This window comes from Panthera onca, chromosome A3, assembly GCF_046562875.1.
Source record: "Panthera onca isolate mPanOnc1 chromosome A3, mPanOnc1 haplotype 2, whole genome shotgun sequence".
In the NCBI taxonomy this organism is placed as follows: Eukaryota; Metazoa; Chordata; class Mammalia; order Carnivora; family Felidae; genus Panthera; species Panthera onca.
In genome coordinates, this window is record NC_138341.1 from 74707037 (window position 1) to 74730455 (window position 23419).

General features: G+C 44.5%; 1 protein-coding gene across 4 annotated transcripts in view; it reads right to left on the reverse strand.

The window, feature by feature from the left end:
- PRKCE (protein kinase C epsilon) overlaps window positions 1-23419 on the reverse strand; it is a 497042-nt gene that overhangs the window by 181801 nt on the left and 291822 nt on the right. For all 4 annotated transcript variants that reach the window (XM_060606918.3, XM_060606953.3, XM_060606963.3 and 1 more), the window contains exons 3-4: window positions 2864-3023; window positions 745-779 (exon numbers count right to left, since the gene is read on the reverse strand). In XM_060606918.3, the coding sequence (XP_060462901.1) occupies window positions 745-779; window positions 2864-3023 (195 nt within the window). The remainder of the gene's footprint in view (window positions 1-744; window positions 780-2863; window positions 3024-23419) is intronic.

Genomic DNA, 23419 nt, shown 5'->3' on the forward strand with positions numbered 1-23419 from the left:
TGTGCCCTTACGTGCCGAACATTTTTGTTTAATTTCATAGCGGCCTGTAGCTGTGTCATCAGTGTCATGGGGCAGTGTGGTGGAAGAGGTAAGCAACTGTTTGTACACATGATACCCTAAGGACATGGGAAGGTCCAAAAGAACCTATCCAAGTTCCCCAGGGGTGAGACCCAACTTAACCAGTGGCTACATGACCACAAGCGCATATCCACCCTCCAGTCCTGGACAACCTGACCTAGTATTTTTGCCAAAGAACCAGAAATAAACAATCTGCAGTAACTTCAAGTGAGTCTTAAATGCTTAAGAGCTAAAGATTCCACAGTAGAGACTAAAAAAAGAGAATCAGCAAGGGCCATTGGGTGATAGGAGTGAAACGAGGTGAGGGAACTTCTCCAGGGAGCGAGAGAAGGAGGGAGCAGAAAGGAGACACAGAGCCCGGCTCCTTGTAGAGTGGGGCCTCCAAAGGGCCTTCGACTATTGTGTCTCACCAGGAAAGATGCTAAGACCCCTAGGACACCTGGGGATGGGTGGCACCCCCAGGTACTCTGCTCTCATATGTGAATGCAGGAGCCAGGGCCAGGCGGGGACAAAGAAAAGCAGGGTCTTGCTTCTCAGAGAGGGACCATAAGCAGGCAAACAGTATGGAGCCTTCAAATGTTGTCAAACCCAGCACATGCTTCCCGTGTCACTGATCCCGATAGGCCTGCGGGCCCCCAAGGATTTAGTTCATACAATGTCTCTTACCTTGACACTGGTATCCCTGCTTTCCTATGACACCCCTGAAAAGAAGAATACAGCCTTTTAATAAAATTTAGCAGGTCAAAAACCATACAAAGCCACCCCATTCTGGCCACCACCCACAATGCTCTGAGTACACGGGAGGATCAGCTAGTGGTTTCACTCCCACTTGCAGGGTGCTTTAATATCAGCATCAGAGGGTAGACCCAGTGCTTGGATGAATATAGAGTTTGGTCAGTATCAGGTCTTGGCTCCCTAGACAAACAGCCCTTCCAGTGGGGCCATTAGTGTTCTGGAAAGCCACAAAGACTCTGCCTGCTCAAGGCAGGCCTTGATTAGTCAAAAGTGCTGTTCCTTGTGGGTAATCATGTAGGCAGGCTGCAGCTTACAGATACATTTCCTGGGCATTCCAGAAGCAGTCAAGAGTTCCAGGTCAGTCTGTGGCCAGGACTAGGGGTTCAGTGTACTGTGTGGTGAAGGCCAATGTTAGAGGTTCCCTCCATGGCAGGTGTAGGGTTCCCTGGAGCAGGGTTTGGGTCAGCATGGATGGACAAGATGGACCATCTGGACCAATGGACACAGAACAATCCAACCAACCTGGCCTGGGCCCTGTCCTCAGTGAACCACCACCAAATGGCCAGGGGGCAATCTGCAATTCCCAGCCCAGCAAGAGCAGCCGGACGTCACTTGGGGGCAGTGCCTCAGGAAGCCTAGAGCCCCGTGGAGCTCACCATGGGCTCAGAGGAGAGCTGAATCCATAAATCTCAGCACTCACAGCCTACTCCCTCCAAATACACAACTTATGACCGAAATACAGAAAACGGAGGTCAGAGGGCAGAAGCAGCCTTGGGGGTGAAATGTGTCTGTGGGTGGGAGTGGGGTGTTATTTCTGCTTCCATCGAGTCGAGTTTGCTCTGATCTGCACCGCCTCAGATGCCCATGCCAACCTCGGTGGCTAGTCCTGGAAAACCACAAGGACAAGACAAGCCACTCCTGGACACCTTGGGAATCCAGGGGGCCTCAGAGTCCAATTCAAACATCCCCGGGCATGGTCCATGCTGCAGACTGGCCTCACTCTTTCTCCGCCACACAGGATCCGAGTGTACTGGCAAACTTCAAGAGCTCAGAGAGGTTGCCAGAAAGGCTGGTGGGATGTCAGAAAGAGCTTTCAGTCGGGCCTCTGACACTTCATACCTGGGGGACGCCAGACTAGTCTTGTTTTCATTTCTGAGCCTCGGTACTGTTGTTAATGAAATGGATTTGATAATACAAAGTTCGTAGGACACTGGGAAGATTGAATTAGACATTTTCAGTGCCTAAGAGAAAGGCTGGCACATGGTAGGTATTCCTTAAAATCCCCCCTCCAATACCCAAGCGAGTGCCCCTTATCCTTCTCCACTTCCTCAAAAGGCCTACAACCTGTCTCTGCCTACCAAATCCCAGTCATCATGAAAAAAGAAATGCCACCTCCTCTAGGAAGCCTTCCCTGAGCACTCCAGCCAATGCTGTTCTCTCACTCCTCTGAAATCTGGCCACCCTGGTAGCACCACTGTTAGAACAGTTATTAACAACTGCTTGGAATTACAGGTATTGGCATTCAAGTATTTTTTAAGCTTTATAATGGAAAAACTCAGATGTATACAAAAATAAAGAGATAAATGTAACAGGCCTATCACCCACCTCCAACAGTGATCAACACGTGGCCAGTATTATGTCCTTTACCCCAAGCCCCTGTCCTCTCCTTGCAGATCATTTTCAAACAAATCCCAGACACCATATCATTTGTAAATAATTAAGCTTGTGTCTCTAAAAGAGAAGGATTCTTAAAAAAAAATACATCACAATATACCATTACTAGTTATAAACTTTTAACTCCTTAAACGTGATATGTGATATGATTCTAAGTATTAAGTCACCAGGAACCATGGTTTGTTCTTTCCATTTATCCCCCCTTCCCAAGCACTAAACATTCACTTAACCTTCCAGAAAAGTCTTCTCCAATCAAATAGAGGACATAAAGCACATCAGCACTTTAAAAATAAAGTTTCTATTCTCCTACACCACTTCCCCGACTCCTTGCCTCAGAGAAGGCATAGCTAGAGGTTCCCAGGAGAGAGGGCCTTACCAGATAAAATCTCTGCAGTGGGAGCAGTAGGTGGGCTGCCGAAGGTAGGTGGCCATGAACTTGTGGCCGTTGACCTGGTGGACCCTGCGCCTGACGGCCCCCTGCCGCTTCCTGGGCCGCATACGCTCCCTGAACACTCGCTCTTCATTGTCTTTAGGGGCTGGGGAAGGACAAGAGCAGAGAAGAGAACACAATCTGGGTTAGCACACCTCACAAGAGACCACCCACCCCACTCTCGGTGCCTGGAGTGGGAGAGGCGTGGGGGCAGCATTCACTGGCTGAGGGGCTCTGGGGTCTGAGCCTCACTGCCCAGCCCCAGCAAGGGAGCACCACTCAGGGCAGGAAGGCCCAAAGTGTGCCTTTCCCTGCACCAGTGGCGCCCTCCAAATCCATCCCAATCCCAGTCCTGCCCTGGTCCTGTGGCTGCTCCATCCCCCGGCTGCAAGGGTGTGGGAACCCAAAGGCTCAAGGTGCACACTTTATTGCAGCTTCTTGCAGTGTGACCTTAGACAGCAGCGTTTCCCTGCCTGGAGCCTCTGAAGGCCTGGCCCTCTGTAAATGGGAATAACAGTGCTGAAAACACAGGGTGCTGTGGAGTCGGTGGTGTGAGCCCTCTGCACCCAGCCGCCTGGCCCAGAGAAGCAGCCACCAAATCTGACTTTTCTTCCTTCCCCTCTTCCAGCCTAGGACAACCAGGAGCCTTTTCCCGAAGGTCAAAAGGAAAGGGAAATATAACCCTGTAAGAGCGGTTTTCCAGAAGGCTCAAGACCCACCACCGTGGACTTTAAGACCTCACTGGAGACAAAAGGACTGTCCCCATTTCTTCCTTCCTTCCACAGGAGAGGTTGCTGCAAACCTAAGTAAGTCCTGCAAGGGGGCTAATAAATGACAACAACAATAATAGCGATTGTTATGGACTGAATGCTTATGTCTCCCCCCTCCCCAACTCACATGCTGATGCTCTACCCGCCAATGAGATGCGGTCATGGTGGTGGGATTCCCAGGATGGGGTTAGTGCCCTTAGAAGAGGAAGAGATGTGAGCTCTCTATTATTTGAAGACACGGCAAGAAGGTGGGTGTCTACAAGGCGGGAAGAGGGCCCTCACCTGACCATGCTGGCACCTTGATCTCAGACTGACAGCCTCCAAAACTATGAGAAATACATTTCCACTGTCGAAACCACCCCGTCTATGGCATTTTGTCATGGGAGCCCAGCAGATTAGTACAATGATAATAACAGCTAACGCTCACAGAGGGCTTACTCTGTGGCAGGTGCTCACTGAATCCTTACAACCACCTTTTCTTGAAGGATACTGATAGCATCCCCCCTTCATAGGTGTGCCACCTGAGGAATAGAGAGTTCTCGTCTCCTGTTCTTGCGAACACAGCTACCAAGTGGTGGAGCCCAGGTTCTAACCCAGACAGCGGGGAGAAGCCACCGTTCCACTGTCCACACACTGCTTCGGGGGACAGCCCACTTTCCCAACAGCAAAGCCTCAAAGCTCTCATAACACAAGGGCTGAGTTGCCTTTAGCTTCCCCGAGGGCAGGGAAGGTAGGCTCTACTCTCCTGCCTGGTTCCCAGTACTAGTGCAGGCCCTGGAAGGTTGCCTACATGGCACTGAAAAAGCTCCATGCTCCCAAAAGTCCCCCCACACTCAATATGCCACCGTGGCGGTACCATTACCGGGGAGAAGAAACACGGCTCCTCCCAGACCCCTTTGAAAATAAGGTTCTTTGCAATGGAGGGCACCTGTGTGAGCCAAACAGCTGCTGACTCCAAGGGCAGCTGTGGGGTCAAGGCAGAGAGGGTAGGGGTGGAGGGACGTAAAACTGGAGGAGGGAAAGGCAAGACAGAAGCACATGCCCAGTGTGGGCTTTTAGAGGTAAGCAGCCTCCAAGCAGACAGGCAGAGCTGCTGATCCCCAGCACAGACCCTGAGACCCCAATGGGGGTCTGCCTGCAGACCCCCCGCTTCCTGGCCCCCAGCCTGCCTGGGTCCCCTTTCTAACTGGTGCTTATTATTTCAAAAAGTCTCTGACACAGAAAGATATGGAATATGGAAAGCCCACCTCCTACCCTGCCACAGCCTAGGGACTAAGACCCAGGTGACCAAATTCTTATGGGGACATCCCAGCTGTTTTATTTATTTTATTTTTTTAATTTACTTTTCCAGTTCTGTTTTAACACAGAGACATGCACACACACACACACACACACACACACACACACACACACGAAGAAATCTGGCAACCATCACCCAATTGTGCAATGATAGGTGACTTCCATTTCTGCTTCCTACTTTTCACTGCATTCAGAATATTCTACCATTTTTATAAGCAGGAAAAAAAAAACCATGGTTAATAAAAAAAAAAAAAAAAAAAAAAAAAAGAATCTATGCAGCCCTTACTTGCTACAAACCTCATCTACAAAAATCCAGACACCAATTTCCAGGCCCGGGCAGCTGAGGCCAGAGGATGGAAATTCTCTGCAAAAGGCAACCTTTAACTGCCTTCACCGGATTCCCCATGGGACACATTGAAATAGTAAGTTGGCCTCCTATTGCATTTAAGGTGCAATTTGATTTGCAAATCCCTCAAGCTTACTAGTCATTTTGACCCTGGAGCGTTGTGTTTTCGGTGAAACTCATGATGAGTCCAATCTAGTTTCCTCAAGGGAGTCCTGCTGGAACGGGGGTTACAGGTATCCCTGAGGGCCTCATTTCTCAACTTTTTACAGAAATGACCAGCGACCAAATCAAACTTCTAGACTCTGTTTCCAATGATTTGATACGTTAACACAGCAACCCATTAATTTAACCCCACCGATTTTTAAAGATCTCTTGGAGGGATGCACTCACACCTGGAGAGAAGCTGTTTAATGTCTGTGGCAGGTGAGAGAAGGGTCCTGGGGACAGGTTAGACAGACAGCCAAGAATAATTCCCCTTAGTCTGACTGTCAGACTGAACTTTCCCCCAAAGGTTCTGCCACTCCTGCCCCCAGAGCACATCCACACTGCCTCATGAGTTACATTCTGTGTCAAAGATGCGAGAAAACAGAAGGCTATAGGAGGGGAAGAACACAGGTAAACCTCATGCTCCCTTGAGGACCTCCCCACCTGCCATGTACACAGTAGTAGTAGGACAGGCAATAGGAGAAAGGGGACGGGGCCCCTGGTCGGTCAGCACACTCCCTCCCACATTCCTCTGGACAGGGAAGCCGAGGGTCCGGCCAGAGCATCTCTGTGCCTGTCACCCACATGCCTGGATCATGAGGGGAGCCGCAGGGTTCCTCGGCCCCACAGAACCTCCCTGCCGGGCCTGGATTCACCAGCAGAAACTGGTCCCTTGAGCATTTCCTGCTGCTGTCAAGGGTCTCAATTAAAATGCAGTTCCTGTGGGGTAATGCATCACACACGTGTATATGTGAGTGTGTGGTGTGAGTGTGACAGGATTTATAAATGTATATAGATGTGTATATAAAAATCAGTTAATAGATTAGATATTAAATATATCATGAATAATTTCTATTATTTATAGACATACATAATAATACAGACCAATAAAGTATTATTACATTTATTTACATCATGAACATAGTATAACCGTATATTATAATTACAATATTAATATTATGATCATGTTTTAATCATAATATTATTAATATAGAATATATAATAGGATATAAACCTATGTAGTTTGGCTAAACCATTTGAAGGTGGCAAACACAGTGACACCTTATCCCTGAATACTTTAGCCTTCATCTCCTGAGAACAAAGCCATTCTCTTACATAACCACAGTCTAAGAGTCAGGAAATTGAACATTGCTGTAACATTATCTAACATATAGTTCATTTTCAAATCTCTCCAATTGTCCTCCCCCAAAATACCTCTTATAGTTGTTGGGGCTTTAAATTTTTTCAGAAGCTACTTAGAGCTCATGCCTTGCATTTAGTTGCTGTGTCTCTTTAGCCTTCTTAATCTAGAACAGCTTTGTTTTCTTTTTATGACACATTTATGTTGTCTTATGGAATGTTCCACAATCTGGATTTGTCTCTTTCCTCCTGATTAGCTTCAAGTTAAATGGCAAGAATACCACAGAGGTCTATGTATCAACACATCCAAATATATCCATTAAGATCCCTAGAGACAACTGTGTAAATGACATGAGCATAAAATTTATGGGGGAGATATAAAATATTCACTCTTCCTAGGAATTTTTAAAATGCAAAGCAGAGCAGTCCGCTGACTTACCATATAATACCTAATAAAGAAACAAATTTGCTTTAAAATGGTATTATCCACAGTTTACCTACACAATGTGACATAACATTTCCAAAAGTGATATTATAATAATAGCAAATACCACAAAGAGACTCACATCCTTTCATTTGAGTTCCTTAGCTATTAACTCTAAGTCAATAATTAAACTAAAAGCTATGTAATTTACAGATGTTCCCCATCACATATCTAATTTGGCCAACAAAGAGAAGTAACTTGATTGTCTAACATTAAGAGAATGGTCTAGGGGTGCCTGGGTGGCTCAGTCAGTTAAGTGTCATACTTGAGCTCAGGTAATGATCTCACAGCTCATGGGTTCGAGTCTTGCATCTGGCTCTGTGCTGACAGCTCAGAGCCTGGAGCCTGCTTTGGATACTGTCTCTCTCTCTCTCTCTCTGTCCCTCCCCTACTTGTGCTCTGTCTCCCAAAAATAAATACATAAACATTTTTTTAAAAAGAGAGAGAATGGTCTAATGAATTATATTACATCTATAGCAATTTAAAAACAGTAAGTGGAGACTATGTAGGAACATGAGGAAATGTGATAGAATACTGTAAACAGAATTCACAAGAGCACAAACCTATGGAAAACACATTTGCAGGTTGAAGGTAACAAAAGTGAGAGTTCCTATGCTCTACTAGGATTATGGGTTTATGTATTGTGCATAGTGTTTGAAAACAATGTTCTCTAATGTTCCTTAATGACTTTTAAAAGCAGTTCTCTGTGCCTAAGGGTCCTTTGTGCTGCGGAAGCGGGAGGCTGCCTGGCATGAACGAGGAGACAGGCTGCAGTGCAAAGGGGGACAGGACAGATTTCATCAGCTTCACAGCCACCGGTGCTTCTAAACTGAGCGAAGAGTCACCCTGACCTGCCTCCCGACGCCCGCTCCGAAGGATGCTCACTGCTGTCACTGGATGCACCCAATTACGCCCACCTGGTGGGACCCTTCGTTTGCAGCAGCCCCAGAGGCAAAATCAGGCTAGCTTTCCTCCCAGAACCCCCATCTGGCCCTTTCCAGATCCTTTGTTTTATGGGTGCGTCTGCCACACAGCAGAAGGGGAGACCATAAGTCATGGAGAGACCAACAAAAAGCCGGATCACTTCTGCCAAACTTTCTGTGGAAACGCAGATTTGGTCGGTCAGATATAATGACAAGAGTTCACAGAGGCATCAAGCGAAGCAGCGAATCCTCTGGAGCAACCCTGAGATCCTCTGTAACCTCAGCCTCCAGCAACATTCCTGGCAGGTTTCCCACGTGGTTCGATTAGTCTATCAACTTCAGGCTCCTAGGAGCTTTACACGATGAGCATCCTAGGGCCCCCATGCTCAGAAGAATCTAGGACAGCCTGCAGGCAGGTGGCAGAGCAGCAAAAAGAGCCGACGCGTTGCAGTTACGACTGTTAGTCTCTCCTCACCTGGCCCCTTTTCCCAGGGCTGAGACCTCCCTGTTGCAACCACAGGGACACTCTTGCACACAGAGAAAAGCAGCTCCTGGCACCAGTCTGATCGTTGAAGATCTCACTGCTCCGCCATGTCCTCCCTCACCCCACCTCACCACCTCTTACACAAAAAGGGAGCTGGCTTGACAGGACTGAACACCATCCCCTACATGAGGTGACAGACACCCTTCACCTCCACACACCTGGGATATCTTTCAGTTTAAGAATACCGAGCAGGGAATTTCTGACAGGCCCAGACCCATGAACACCTGGATGCCAGCACTTCCTTCCAGGTCACATGTAGCAAGGACGGCCAAACCCAAGGATCGACCCTGCCCAAGACCCTTGACCAGAAGCCTGGACCAGACTGACCAATATGCATGACCAGCAGCCTCTGGGTACCACTGCTGTTCCTCACCACAGTTACCTATCCTTATGCTCAGGGGCACATGGGGGTCTTTTCCACAAGCAAATATGCTGTGGGGTCGTCTTTATTTTTTTCTGACTTCTCTCTTTTGACCTCTTCTGCCAATATGGTTGAACTAGGCATTAGGAGACCAGACAAATGTTGCCTCTGCCCCAAACTTGCTTTATGTTCTAGACCAATTCATTCAATGTCTTTGGGCTTTTGCTTTCTTATCTATCAAGCAGGAGTAATGCAATGGCTCAGCCTAAACCCCAAGCTCATGCGCTTCTCTTTTTCTTCCTGGTGCGGACACAATACCTCCTTACTGCGGGGGTGGGGGGTGAAACAGCCTCACTCCCCACCCTGCGAAACCTGCTCAGTCACCCCCAATTGCCCCACCCTGCTGGGGCCCAGCTGCCTCCAGATGTTCCACACCTGTCACTGTGAGTAAGAGAGAGTCAGCATTATCTCTCCCCACCCCATCCATTAGGAGCTTTAGAAAAACAACTCCATCTTCAGACTTGGCAAGCTTCCAGGAAGGTTGGGCTGGGCGAGGGACACTGACTCAGTTCTGGGACTCAGAAATGTAACGGGTTTGGGGAAAGGCTGGGGACCTTCTCAGAAGGCTTTTCTTAGAAGCCAAGCCAAGAATGAATCCAGTCCTCAAAGGCAGGTAATTTCACAATACAAAGAAAACTCAACCATCCTCGTAGTTTTGGTCTAAGTAACTGTCAAACCTGAGAAATGGGAAGCTGAAAAATAACAGCTACAATTTATGGGGCCCCTGCCATGCGCTGAGTACCATTCTGAGCACCTCACATCCATGAAATACTATTCCGTGCCCATGAGGTACTATTACATACACATGAGGTGCTGTTCCATATTCATGAGGTACTATTACATATCCATGAGGTGCTGTTACATACACATGAGGTACTGTTCCATATTCATGAGGTACTGTTACATATCCATGAGGTGCCGTTACATACACATGAGATATTACTGCATATACATGAGATATGTAAGCAACTTACATACATCCTCTAATACCAAGGAGTGGTATTATTCTCGACTTACAGACAAAGAAACCAAACCTTCAAGAGACTAAATAACTTATTTGTTGAAGGTCATACAGTTAATAAACAGTAAACGTCAGTTCAGAAATTCCCACCTTGGCCCATCCAGTCACACCTCCCAAGGATGGAGGGATGGCCCGGGGGTCCCACTTGTACCCAACTGTGTGGACAGAAGTCACCTCCTGCTGCTGTCCACCTCCCTCTCCACACGTCCACCTCTGCTCTCGTCTGGAGACGTAGGAAAGGAAGCTTAAAGGGACTGATTAGTTCATGATCCACCCACATGATGGCATTTAATGCAGTGGTTTAAGAAAGGCAGATATGCTGAATCCATCAAGAAACAATAAATAGAAAAAAGAAAACTAAGAAATGTGTGTATAGTCTGTATGTATATAATGAGAAAGAGAAAAGAATAAGCATACTCAAACAACTTAAGTGAAAAGACACACTGAAAATCTTCGAAGGGAATAAAATAAACCGTTCATCTAAAAACGTTTACTATGTGGATAATGGATATCAGGCACTGTTCTGGACACAGACTCCACACCACAAAGGATGGCCTGTGGCCACTCTCTCAATTATTGCCCTCGGATATTCTAGATTTGGTCCTTAATACACAGATCTCCACTAACAAAGCAACAAATACAAGGTTATTCCAGACAACGGTGGTTATGGCTTGGGGGGAGAGCCTAATAGAAGCCAGACAGAACCCTTCCCATTCCGTCTCTGAGGGGTTAATTTTCCCTCTCAATAATTCTCTGGTCTGCCTTTATGGATTTATTGGTGAAAAGATACAAGATAAATGGAAAGAAGACAAAACCACCCCCAAAACTAGGTACTGAAAATCAAAGAAGCAGTGACTTGACTTTTTTATTTGCCATGAGGAAAATAGGTTATAATATTTTCAAGTGGAATTAATGCTTCATGAGCATGAGTTTTAAGTATTAAGTAAATATTTATGTGATGCCAGAGAATATGTTCTACATGCTGTACTCACACAATAAAGAAAATTTCTGTTCAAAACAGGAAAAAGGAAACAATGAACTCCCCGGGAGAGATTACTCCATGCTATCTATATCTTCCCAGAGAGTCACACAAGGAGAATCGGAGATGTCTGAGGGCGGAGGCTTGCTGTTGTCTACATGTTTTATTCGGTGTGGAATCTAATCAGAAGAGCACTGGGGGCATTTCAAGATTAGCATCTCAAATGTAATAGAAACTATTTCTTCTTTCTCTGCTTTCTGAATGATCTGTCCTGTGTTTATTGCAGAGTCTGAGCTCTGTCCACATAGTAAAATAAAACTTAAGCTGGTTTGTGCTTTGTAGGGAGAAAATGTGAAAGAATCAGACGCTGATAGGTTAGGGAGAGAGCAGAGTATAAGGTGAGGTGGAGGGGCGCCTGGGTGGCTCAGTTGGTTGGGTGTCCGACTTTGGCTCAGGTCATGACCTCACGGTTCATGACTTTGAGCTCCATGTCAGGCCCTATGTGGACAGGTCAGAGCCTGGAGCCTGCTTCGGATTCTGTGTCTCCCTCTCTCTCTGTCCCTCCTCTGATCGTGCTCTGTCTCTCTCTGCTTCTCAAAAAATAAAGAAACATAATAAAAAAAAAAATTCAAAGTAAGGTGGAAAACATGCTGATGGCCAGACAGTGGGATGATGATCACTGAGGGAGAATGGGGAGGGTGACCCCCCCCCCCAATCCCACCACCCATGTTCTGATGCAAAGCACACACATGAACACAGAGAACCATTGGACAGCAGCAATTTCACTTAAGCATGGAATGTGCTCCCCTCCTGCCCTTCTGTATTCATTCTTTCATTCATTCACTCACTCATTCATTCCCTCTCTCCCTCCTCCATCCATTCAAAATTACATACTGGAGTTACACTGGAACTTCACTGCATGCCTCTGGAACCCAGGAGAAGTCACTACTTGCCAGGAGGAAACCACGGAGCAAAACCCTCCAGGCAGACCTGCTAAAAACTCTAAGAACTTTCCCAGCCCGGGAAATCAGCCAAGTGGGGCACCAGCCAAGGGTGGGGCGAGAGGCCCCGCGGGTGCCAGTGACAGTCCTGTGATTCAGATCGCAGGAAATAGAGCTGCTGCCGCATTCCTGGGCACCTGAGCCCTAACGGAGCTTATGTCCACGAGGTTGCGTACTGTCCACTGTTCATGTTTCTAAAATACTGTATTGAAAAAGGTCTGTGAGAGAATAGTGGCAGAAGTCTGTCTCAGCAGGGCGTCCATCCACTCCCAGGTGCTAACTGGTTATTGTGGAGAGGAGTGTCAGAGAAGGGGTGTCAATGCCAAGTGAAGGCTGGCTCCCACCTGCCTTCAAATATATAATAAGCCTTCTAATGCCACGGTCACCCCCACCAAAAATGTTATGGGGTTATAAAAAGCTCACACACATCCAGTGTTGTTGATATCAGCCCTTCCGCATCATCCGGTCAGCGGTAGGCAGAGCTCAGAAAGGTTTGAGCACAGTAAACTACCAATCATAATCTCTAGTGCCCCAGGGCCCCTAGCTACCTCATCTGGGCTCCACCCAGCTTCTCAAAAGTGCCTGTACCATTTTCAAAGACATCACAATAAACTAACTCTGTCTTCTCCAACCTTCTTCTTTGCTAAGGTAGTTTTGAGTCCTTGCTAATGAAGTTAAAGTTCAAAAGACAACCCATATTCTGTCCCTGAGTCATCTGGAGTCCCAGGCAGGGGTCCCAGGAAGCTGGCCAGGTGAGTAGGTCTTATTACACTGGCAGGAGAGAAGGAGTGTTTCAGGGAACTACAAGATGGAAAGAAGAAAATAAAAGGCAATGTAAGAATGGCAGGACAAAGGAGCTGGAGCAAGAAGATAAAAAGAGGTAAAGATGATTGTGAAGTCACAAAATCCAGGCTGGTAATGGGCTAAATGAAGGCCACCCCTTCCCAGGAAGTTGAGGGCTTTGTCTTAAGTACTCGATCCACCTTTGCCAGCCCTTTGGTCCATGCCGACCAAGAAGCGAGCTCACCTTCCTTCCACCCTCCCTCTTGGAAGCCCAGCCCAGTCCAGGCCCCAGGGCGCGTCACGCACGAAGCTTAACACAAGTGAACAAGCCCCATGTCTTTCTACTGAAACAGCTATAAGGGCCCCAGCTCTTGTGGAACTTGGATGTTCTCCCCTGGCTCTGAAACCCTGCTTAAACTTGTGCTTTCAAATTTTATGTTCCATTAAGAGTGTGACCAAAACTCTGCACATGGAGAGAGGGATGAACAGGTCAAAAGCAATGATGCTTTTGTTATGAACTGAAAGCATCCCATAATCCCCCATGCTCCTTTAAGGTGCGTGCATGTGCTCTTGTGTGCCAGAGGTCTCTCTCCCACCCTCCCCCCACCCCCTGCTCCAGGTATTCTTCCCAACCAGGGGACACTGCAGTCGAGGAAACCTAATAAATCCCCAGTTACTGCTTCTTAGGGCCTCGGAAACCCCTATCTCCCCCTCAGCTGTCTTTCCTAGTGATATGGGAATGTTGGGAAAAGAACAGTCACTATTGTGAGGAAAAAAAAAATGTTTTTCTAATAACTCTGTCAAACAACAGAGCCATTCATTGAAGTTTGGGCCCTGTATCTATAAACTCCCATACAAAGAAAACAAAAACTGCTGAGAGGAAAAGAGGTGTTGGGGGTGGGGGTGGGGAGATCTTCTTTTGTTCCAGTTTAATGAACATAAGAAAATATTTTGAGGCCACAGATGCTGAAGGGTGATCCAGTTAGCTTAGGCCTTGGTGCTAATGAAATCTAAGTGAGGATCAAATTCTCCAAGTAAGTGAGTTATCTTTGTCCACAGGCAAATGTTTTTGGCCACAGGCTCTGCCTTGAATCTCAGTAACTTCTTGCCCGTATATATTCTTGGTCACCAGAGCCCCGGGGAAGAAGTGGTTATGGCTCAACATTATCCAACCTCTGTTCTAAAAACATAACTCCCATCCTACACCCTATTACCTCTGGGCAACCCAAAAGTTACGTCTTTGCTTATAGAAGGTGGTACTTTCCTAATCCGGAAATCTGGGTCAAGCATACAGTGCAGAGACCTCCCTGAATTTTCATTAGGGCTTGGCTTAGCAGTAACTGAGACTATGCAGCAAGGGTTAAGCTGAGGTTAAGGTCTATCACATATTTAAGAGTCAAGAACCACTGGTGATGGATTAGCATTGCCCCTGGCCAAAGCACATCTCTGCCACATCTCTGAAGTGCCAGTGAGTCTGGTTATCCCTTACTAGGTCATGAGATGCCTAAGAGGAGAGAATTGAAATGCATCTAGAAGAAAAGTGGTAAAAAGGAATTTTAGTTTCTGGCAGAAATAAGAAAGGGTTGAATGAGAGGTATCGTAGCCAATCTCCAAGATGACCCCTAGTGATCCCTGCCTCCCGATACTCACACCTTTGTGTAGCCCCCTCCTACAATGAATAGAAGCAACCTGCTGACTTATATAACCAAAAAGATTTTGTAGACTATGACTTCTGAGGCTAGGTCATAAAAGACATTGCAGGTTCCACCTTGTTCTCCCTTGGGTCACTCGCTCTGGGGAAAGCCGGCTGCCATGTCAACAGAACACTCAAGAAACCCTAGAGCAAGATCCATTTGGTAGGAAACCAAAGCCCCCTGCACGCAGTCAACCCTGAATCATGAACCATGTGTGTCAGCCATGTTGGAAGTGGATCTGGCAGCTGACCAAAGCCCTGGCCAACATCCCATTGCAACCTCCTGAGAGACCGTGGGCCAGAACCATCCAACCTAAAGTTGCTCCTGAATCCCTGGCCCCCCAGAAACTGTGCAAGGTAACACATGTTCATTCTTACCTGCTAAATTTAAGCTGCTAAATTTGTGGTAATTTGTTGCATATCAACAGATACCTAATTCAAGAGGTAAAAGATAAGCCAAGCAGAAGAGATACAAGGTCAACATCAGAAGGAATCATTTTTTACTTGTGAGAATCGGTCATTCACTCAATCAGTGTTTACTAAGTGCCTCTTAGATGCTAGGCACTGTGTACTTTGTGTTACACACCTATCCTGCCTATGGAGAGAGAGGGGAGAAGAATAAATACTAACAGGACAGACTCTATCAGATTGCTGTCACATGGATCCCAGAGTCTGTGTGAAAGCAAGTTTGGCTGACCTGGCTCTTGAATCTGGGAATTCAGAGATATTACTGGCTGTCCTAAAACCCAAAATGATCCCTGTAGGCGTTCGACTGTACTGCAAAGGCTTTATCCTTTAAGTGTGAGGCTTTAACCCTGTTAAACCCTTAGATCCTCTGGGAGGGCCCTCATGAGTTTAGTTTGTGAATCTCAGATCCTATTGGGAGAGGTCAAGCTGGGAAGGGAGGAAATTGTGCTGCATGAAAAGGGGGAGGACCTAGAGAGAGTGGTGGCAAGAGACACATTTTGGAAAGTTCATATCCAAGGCTGGTGAGTGCTTGGCACATCTAAAGCAAAATATGAAATCTATTTTTTTTTAATCTAAAACTCAGGGTGCCTGGGTGGCTCAGTCAATTGGGCGTCTGACTTCAATTCAGATCATGATCTTGTGGCTCGTGAGTTCCAGCCCCATGTCAGGCTCTGTGCTGACAGCTCAGAGCCTGGAGCCTGGAGCCTGCTTCAGATTCTGTGTCTCCCTCTCTCTCTGCCCCTCCCTACCTTGTTTTCTCTCTCTCTCTCTCTCTGAAAAATTAATATATTTTTTTTAATTCTAAGAATCATGGTGAGCACTGAGTAATGTATAGGATTGTTGAATCATTCATTATATTGTATACCTGAAACTAATATCACACTGTATGTTAACTATACTTGAATTTAAAAAATAAATTTAAAAATAATAGAACTTATTTACTGCATAATAACTTCTCAAAAGGGTCCTCAGGATTGCCATTATTACCTGCACTCTGCAAATGAGGGGTAAGAAAATCTAAGTGACTCACCCAAGGGTGCGTAGTTATTACGTGGTACAGCCTGATTTTGCATCAAGGTCTCTCTGGCTCCAAAGTTCATGGTTTCCCCACCATACCTCACATGTTAAAGAATATGAAATGGGACATTCCTCCAACTCTTCCCCTTTCATCTCATATGGAAACTAGGGAAAACACAAGAAAATTCAAGCATGCTGTTCATATTTCTCTAACAGGTGGCTCATAGATTTTTTTTTTAATGAACTTTCCTTCTTAAATGCTGTAAATGAAAAAAACACTACGTGAAAAATTATTAGCAGATTGGAAAGGGAGAGGCCAATTTCTTTCAAGTGAATATGGGTTTTGATGAGAAGTTCTGAACGTTGTTTTGGAAACCAGACCGCCGGCAAACTAACAGAAAATGCAAACTCACAAAGACAACTAACTCACTTTCATACATACACCAGGGAGCATAAGGGAGTGACAGAAAGACCAGAGACCCCACTTTGGGTCTATTTGTACTGATCCAGTTAGGTCATCCAGAATTTTGAAAAGCAGGAGGAGATGTGAGGTATGATGCAGGGACAAATGCAATCACCACATAGGCAACAAACTTCTGGAACAAAAGGTTTGTATTCACTCAAGTCAAGCAAGGAAGCAAGTTCCAGTTCTAAGTGTTCCCCAAATCTGACCCAAGTCATCTAGTGTCCAGCAGGAACACTGGTCATGGAGAAAAAGTCTATTCTTTTCCCCAGGTCGGTCCCCTCCTCAATCCTGAGGCTACAAACATGGAAATTTAATGCTACTGTTTTGTTTCATTTTAAAAAAAATCATCCTCTTTTTCCAAACACAGCAGTCAACAAAGGCTCAGTTCGAATCTATTACTGGAAAATTAAAAGTGAGAGGTTAAAATATCGTGTGTGTTTAAGGTAGAGAACTAACATGAAAATATGACATTATATCTTTTGCTCTTTTAAACCATTTTCCTGAGGGGAAAAAGCTTGCAGTGTTGAAGATGGCATCCCTCCTGTATTCTGCAGCTGCCCTGGCCTCTCTGGCTGTAGCCTGCACCAGACCATCTGTGGAAAGGCCACCTCTTCATGCATTTGCCGCCCAACACGGGAAGAACAAGGCAACAATTTTCCTCTTGCAGTCAGGAAGTTTGAGGCTTTTTCATGTTTATTTATTTTTGAGAGAGAAAGAGTGCAAGTTGGAGAGGGGCAGAGAGAGAGGGGAACAGAAGGTCCAAGCTGGCTCCGTGCTGACAGCCGTGAGCCCGATGCAAGGCTCGAACTTACGAACCATAAGATCATGATCTGAGCCGAAGCCAGACGCCTGACTGACTGAGCCAACCAGGTACCCCAAGTTTGAAGCTTTTTAAAAGCTTACACAATATTCCCCCCTTATTTGCAGTCAAGAAAACCCCAGTTGACTTTTGGGTGGGGAGGACCTGGCACTTGACACTCACTAACCAGAAGAACCTTTGGTTGATTCTCAACCTATCAACCTGATATGCACACCCATTAGATCCCTGATTTGGGTCTATCTGAAGTTGGTGTCTTGCTTGAAAACCTTTCTCGATATCAGAAATGCCCTCTCATTCCTCAAAGGGAATCTCATTTCCTGTTGGAGTGTGATGGCCACAGGAGTTCAGAGAAACATTTTAAGGGCAGGAAGGAAGGGAAAAAAGAATCTCTTTCAGACAGACAAGAGCCACAGTCTCTGGTCCAATCTGAATGAGAACACAGAAGAACCTGATTAAGCCCATTAACATCATTCCACCACATCAACTGATGAATGGATAAAGAAATTGTGGTTTATATACACAATGGAGTACTACATGGCAATGAGAAAGAACGAAATATGGCCCTTTGTAGCAACGTGGATGGAACTGGAGAGTGTGATGCTAAGTGAAATAAGCCATACAGAGAAAGACAGTACCATATGTTTTCACTCTTATGTGGATCCTGAGAAACTTAACAGAAACCCATGGGGGAGGGGAAGGAAGGGAAAAAAAAAAAAAAAAAAAGAGGTTAGAGTGGGAGAGAGCCAAAGCATAAGAGACTCTTAAAAACTGAGAACAAACTGAAGGTTGATGGGGGGTGGGAGGGAGGGGAGGGTGGGTGATGGGGTTTGAGGAGGGCACCTTTTGGGATGAGCACTGGGTGTTGTATGGAAACCAATTTGACAATAAATTTCATATACTGAAAAAAAAAATAAAAACAAAATAAAAACCTTATCCTTTAAAAAAAAAAAACAAAAAAAAAAAACCAACAAAAAAAACATCATTCCACCATCATTTTCTTCTAAATGACCTAAATTCCGAGATCTTCACCTCCTTAAAAAAAAAAACAAAAAACAAAACTGTGTTTCTCAAACTTCAGCATGCATCAGAATTACTTGGAGGGCTTCCTGAACACACGCTGTTGGATTCCATCCCCAGGGTTTCTAATTCAGCAGGTTTGGGGAGACCCTGAGGATTTCATTTCTGACCAGCACACAGGTGATGCTAACGCTGCTGGTCTGGGACCACATTTTGAGGACTGCCTAGACCACATTAGGCGCCTTATCTGAATCACTGAAAAGTGCTACACTTACTTATCCAAAAGGGTTAGGGCCCTGCTAAGAATGTAGAAAGCTAGAAAGACCATCACTCCCACCGCTGCGATAAAAAATAGACAAACAGAACAAGGAAACAGAATAGAGCCCAGACATTAGTCCACACATACATGCTCAACTGACTTTCAACAAAGGTAGTAAGGCAATTCGATGGAGAAACTGTAGTCCTGTTCAACAAACAGGACTGTAACAACTGGATACTGGTATGCAAAAATAAACTCAAGATAGAGGATAGACAGAAATGTAACAACTATTACATATCTGGAGGAAAATAATCTCTGAGACCTTGGGATTAGGTAAATATTAGATACGACACCAAAAGCACAATTCATAAAAGACTGCAAATTTGAACTTCACCAAAATTAGTAGTATCTGCTGTTCACAAACATCGTTAAGAGAATAAAAAGGCAAGTCCCCAACCTGAAAAAAATAATTGCAAATTGCACATATGGTAAAGCACTCAGGTCTAGAATATATCGAGAACTCCCAAAACTTGATAGTAAGGAAACAGCCCAATAAAAAAATGACCTCAGATTTGAAAGACACCACACCAAAAAAGACATACAGATGTCAGCTAGGCCCCTGAAAAGATGGTGAATGTTAACTTTAGGAAGATAAAAATTAAAACCACACTGAAAACAGTACATACCTGTTAGAATGACTAACATCAAAATAATAATAATAAAACTTGAAAATATCAAGTGCTAATGATGATGGAAAGTAACTGGAATTTTCATACCCTGTTGGTGGGAAAACAAAATGGTTTCACCACTTTGGGACACAGTTCACAGTTTCTTAGGAAATCAAACTCACACTTCCCACACACGTTCTAGCAATCCCATTTCCAGGTATTTACTCAAATAAAAAATTATAGTCACACAAAAACCCATATGCAAATATCTCTAGCAACTTTACTGGCGATCCTCAAACACTGCAAACAATCCAAAGTCTCTCAGCTGGGGGACGGATAAACAAATTGGTGAACACCCATACAATGGAATTCTACTCAGCAAGAGGAGGAACAAATTACTGACACAATCAGCAACACGGATGAATGTCAAACGCACTGTGCTAAATGAAAAAAAAAAAAAGCTAAATTCAAAAGGCTATATACTGTATGATTGCATCCAAATGCCATCCAAATGACATTCTGGAAAAGACAAAACTGTAGGCACTGAAAAGGGATCAGTGGTTACCCCCTACCCCTTCCCCTGCACCCCACATGTCACACATTTTTAAGGTAGTGCACTGTGAAGGGGAAAGATAATGGGGGGATTTGGAGGGTGATAGAGCTATTCGGTACTTTGATCATGGTAGTGGTTACATAACTGTATGTATCTGTCAAAATTGGCAGAAATGTATGCTAAAAAACAGAGGAGTTCTACTGTCTATAAATATTGCCTTAACATTTTTTAAAAACAGTAATTAGGGAGGAGCTTCCATATCCTCAGCCCTGAGTCAAGAGCCACTAGAGATAGAAAGAGCCAACCTGAGGATAGCTTAGAATGAACATCTACCTAAAGCATTTAAGAAAGCCTGCTGAGAACTTGGGTGAGCTGGAGAGATGGTAAACACCAGAGAGAGCTGGGGTACCTGGCACAAAGCCAGTCCCCTCCACCCTCTAGTTCTACCGTGAACCTGAAAGCTTTTGTTCTTCTGCTCCTGCTCTCACCAGCCTACAAAGGTCCATCCAGACAGTCCTCACAGAAGTCATGTTTTTCCTCCCTCCAAGCTTCCTGTAAATCACTCCTCCTTCCCAAGACATGGATCTTTTCCTATCTCCCAATCTAAAGCTTTCCCATCCTTTAAGGTCTAAATCTTCCACAAAACATTTCTGTATCTGAGCAGACCATTAGGATTTTCTCCTAGCACTTGGAGTCTTTACTATTCAATTTGATATCCATTCACTAAACACCCATTTGTACACCTTCTGAGTGCTTGATGTGGTGCTCGTACTATGTCCTCAGCTATGGGGCTAGTTGCTTTAGGAAAAGAAGCCCTTAAGATTTCCTGTGTGTCCTCCCCTACCTTGCCTCTAACACACCCACTGCCTAGTTCCAATCATCGTTAATTGAATGAAACACTGAACTATTGACAATAGTAAGAGAATTAATGTTGTATTAAACACATTGCAATTCATTTGCTTATAGCTCAAAACACTTGTGAATTTCTTCCTCACCGACAAGGGGATTAAAATGTCTTTTCACAAAATAAAACCCATCCCAGTTCTAAACAATTTAACAATCCCTAAAGGACCCACAATCGTACAGCAAATATATGCATCTTTTGATATGTGATTGTTTCCATGTATTAGATTCCTTTCATGATAGCACATGGGGATGAGGGTCGGGTTGTTTTCCTTTAAAAAAACAAACAATAATCAAACAAATTCTACATATTTATCCTCTAGAAGTCTTTGACTAAGCATCTTGAGTTCGTAAGCACCCTCTATGGATATTTCCTATTTTCATGCATGCTTATGTTTAAATTAGACAGGCCAATTTAATTAGTCTTTCAGTCCAGCAGAACAGCGATGCAAGAACATCATGCTGGGTTATTGCCATCCTATTCTGAGTCTCAGGCTACATTTCATTATTTGTTCTTTGGTTATTCTACAGTAAATTATAAATGAAAAGTGCTATATTGATGAGGAATTATTTGATTGCAAGGAAACTGTCATTTCGCTAGAAATTTTCTAACCAGCATTTAAACTCTTCACTCTGTTGAAGTTTTAGTGATAAGGAAACTATCCATCCTGTTTGGCTTGGATACACAGACCCCCTTCAATACTATATCATAGAGATGTGTGTGAATGAGTTTGAGAACTGTGATCTTCCCTGCCCAGAATCACTGGGCTGCACGAAGAGGCCGTGCATCCCTGAGGCAAAGTGGAGGCGAGTCTTAAAAAGGCTTGGAAAGTTAAAGAGGACTTGTCCAAACTGATAATTTTGTCACTGGCCAGTTCTTTCTAGGTATAGCTCACAGGTGTGATTTGAGGTATTATCTCCAGGTAGACAAACTAAAATAGATAGGAGAACATTACTGAATCAGTAAGATTAAAACAAAACCACTTAGAGTCCCTGGAAGCTTGTTAAAGCACAGGTGGCTGGGCCACAAGCCACCCATTCAGGAGGCCTGGGGTGGGGGAATGGGGCTGAAAATCTTCATTTTAAAAAAATATAATGTATTTCCAAATTGGCTAATATACAGCGCATACAGTGTGCTCTTGGTTTTGGGGTAGATTCTCGTGATTCATCGCTTACATACAACACCCAGTGCTAATCTCAACAAGGGCCCTCCTCAATGCCCATCACCCGCTTTCCACTCTCCCCCACGCCCCATCAACCCTAAGACTGTTCTCTGTATTTAAGAGTCTCTTATGGTTTGCCTCCCTCCCTGTTTGTAACTTTTTTCCCCCTTCCCTTGCCCCATGGTCTTCTGTTTTCTCAAGATCCACATATAAGTGAAAACATATGATATCCGTCTTTCTCTGACTAACTTATTTCACTTTGCATAATACCCTCCAGTTCCATCCACGTTGCTGCAAATGGCAGGATCTCATTCTTTCTCATTGCCCAGTAGTATTCCATTGTATATATAAACCACATCTTCTTTTTCCATCCATCAGTTGATGGACATTTAGGCTCTTTCCATAATTTGGCTATTGTTGAAAGCGCTGCTATAAACATTGGGGTACATGTGCCCTTATGAATCAGCACTCCTGTATCCTTTGGATAAATTCCTAGTAGTGCTATTGCTGGGTCATAGGGTATTTCTATTTTTAATTTTTTGTAAGGAACCTCAACACTGCTTTCCAGAGTGGTTGTACCAGTTTGCATTCCCACCAACAGTACAAAAGGGCTCCCTTTTCTCCACATCTTCGCCAGCATCTGTTGTTTCCTGAGTTGTTAATTTTAGCCACTCTGACCAGTGTGAAGTGGTATCTCAGTGTGGTTTTGATTTCTATTTCCCTGATGATGAGTGACATTGAGCATCTTTTCATGTGTCTGTTGGCCATGTGCATATCTTCTCTGGAAAGTGTTTATTCATGTCTTCTGCCCATTTCTTCATTGGATTATTTGTTTTTCAGATGTTGAGTTTGGTAAGTTCTTTACAGATTTTGGATACTAACCCTTTATCTGATATGTCATTTGCAAATATATTTTCCCATTCTGTTGGTTGCCTTTGATACTCCACTTATAGCAATGGGCAGATCATCCAGACAGAAAATCAATAAACAATGACCCTGAATGATATACTGGACCAGATGGACTTGACAGATATATTCAGAACTTTTCATCCTAAAGCAGAATACACATTCTTCTTGAGTGTACACGGAACATTCTCCAAGTAGATCACATAGTGGGTCACAAAACAGCCCTCAATAAATATAAAAGAATTGAGATCATACCCTGCAGATTTTCACATTACAATGCTATGAAACTTGAAATCAACCACAGAAAAAAGTTTGGAAAACCTCCAAATGCATGGAGGTTAAAGAACATCCTACTAAAGAATGAATGGGTCAGCCAGGCAATTAAAGAAGAAATCTAAAAATATGTGAAAACATGAAAATGAAAACACAACAGTCCAAACCCTTTGGGATGTAGCAAAGGCAGTCCCAAGAGGAAAATACATTGCAATCCAGGCCTATCTCAAGAAAAAAGAAAAATCCCCAATACAAAATCTAACAGCATACCTAAAGGAACTAGAAGCAGAACAGCAAAGAAACCCTAAGGCCAGCAGAAGAAAAGAAATAATAAATATCAGAGCAGAAACAAACAATATAGAATTAAAAAAATAGAAGAAT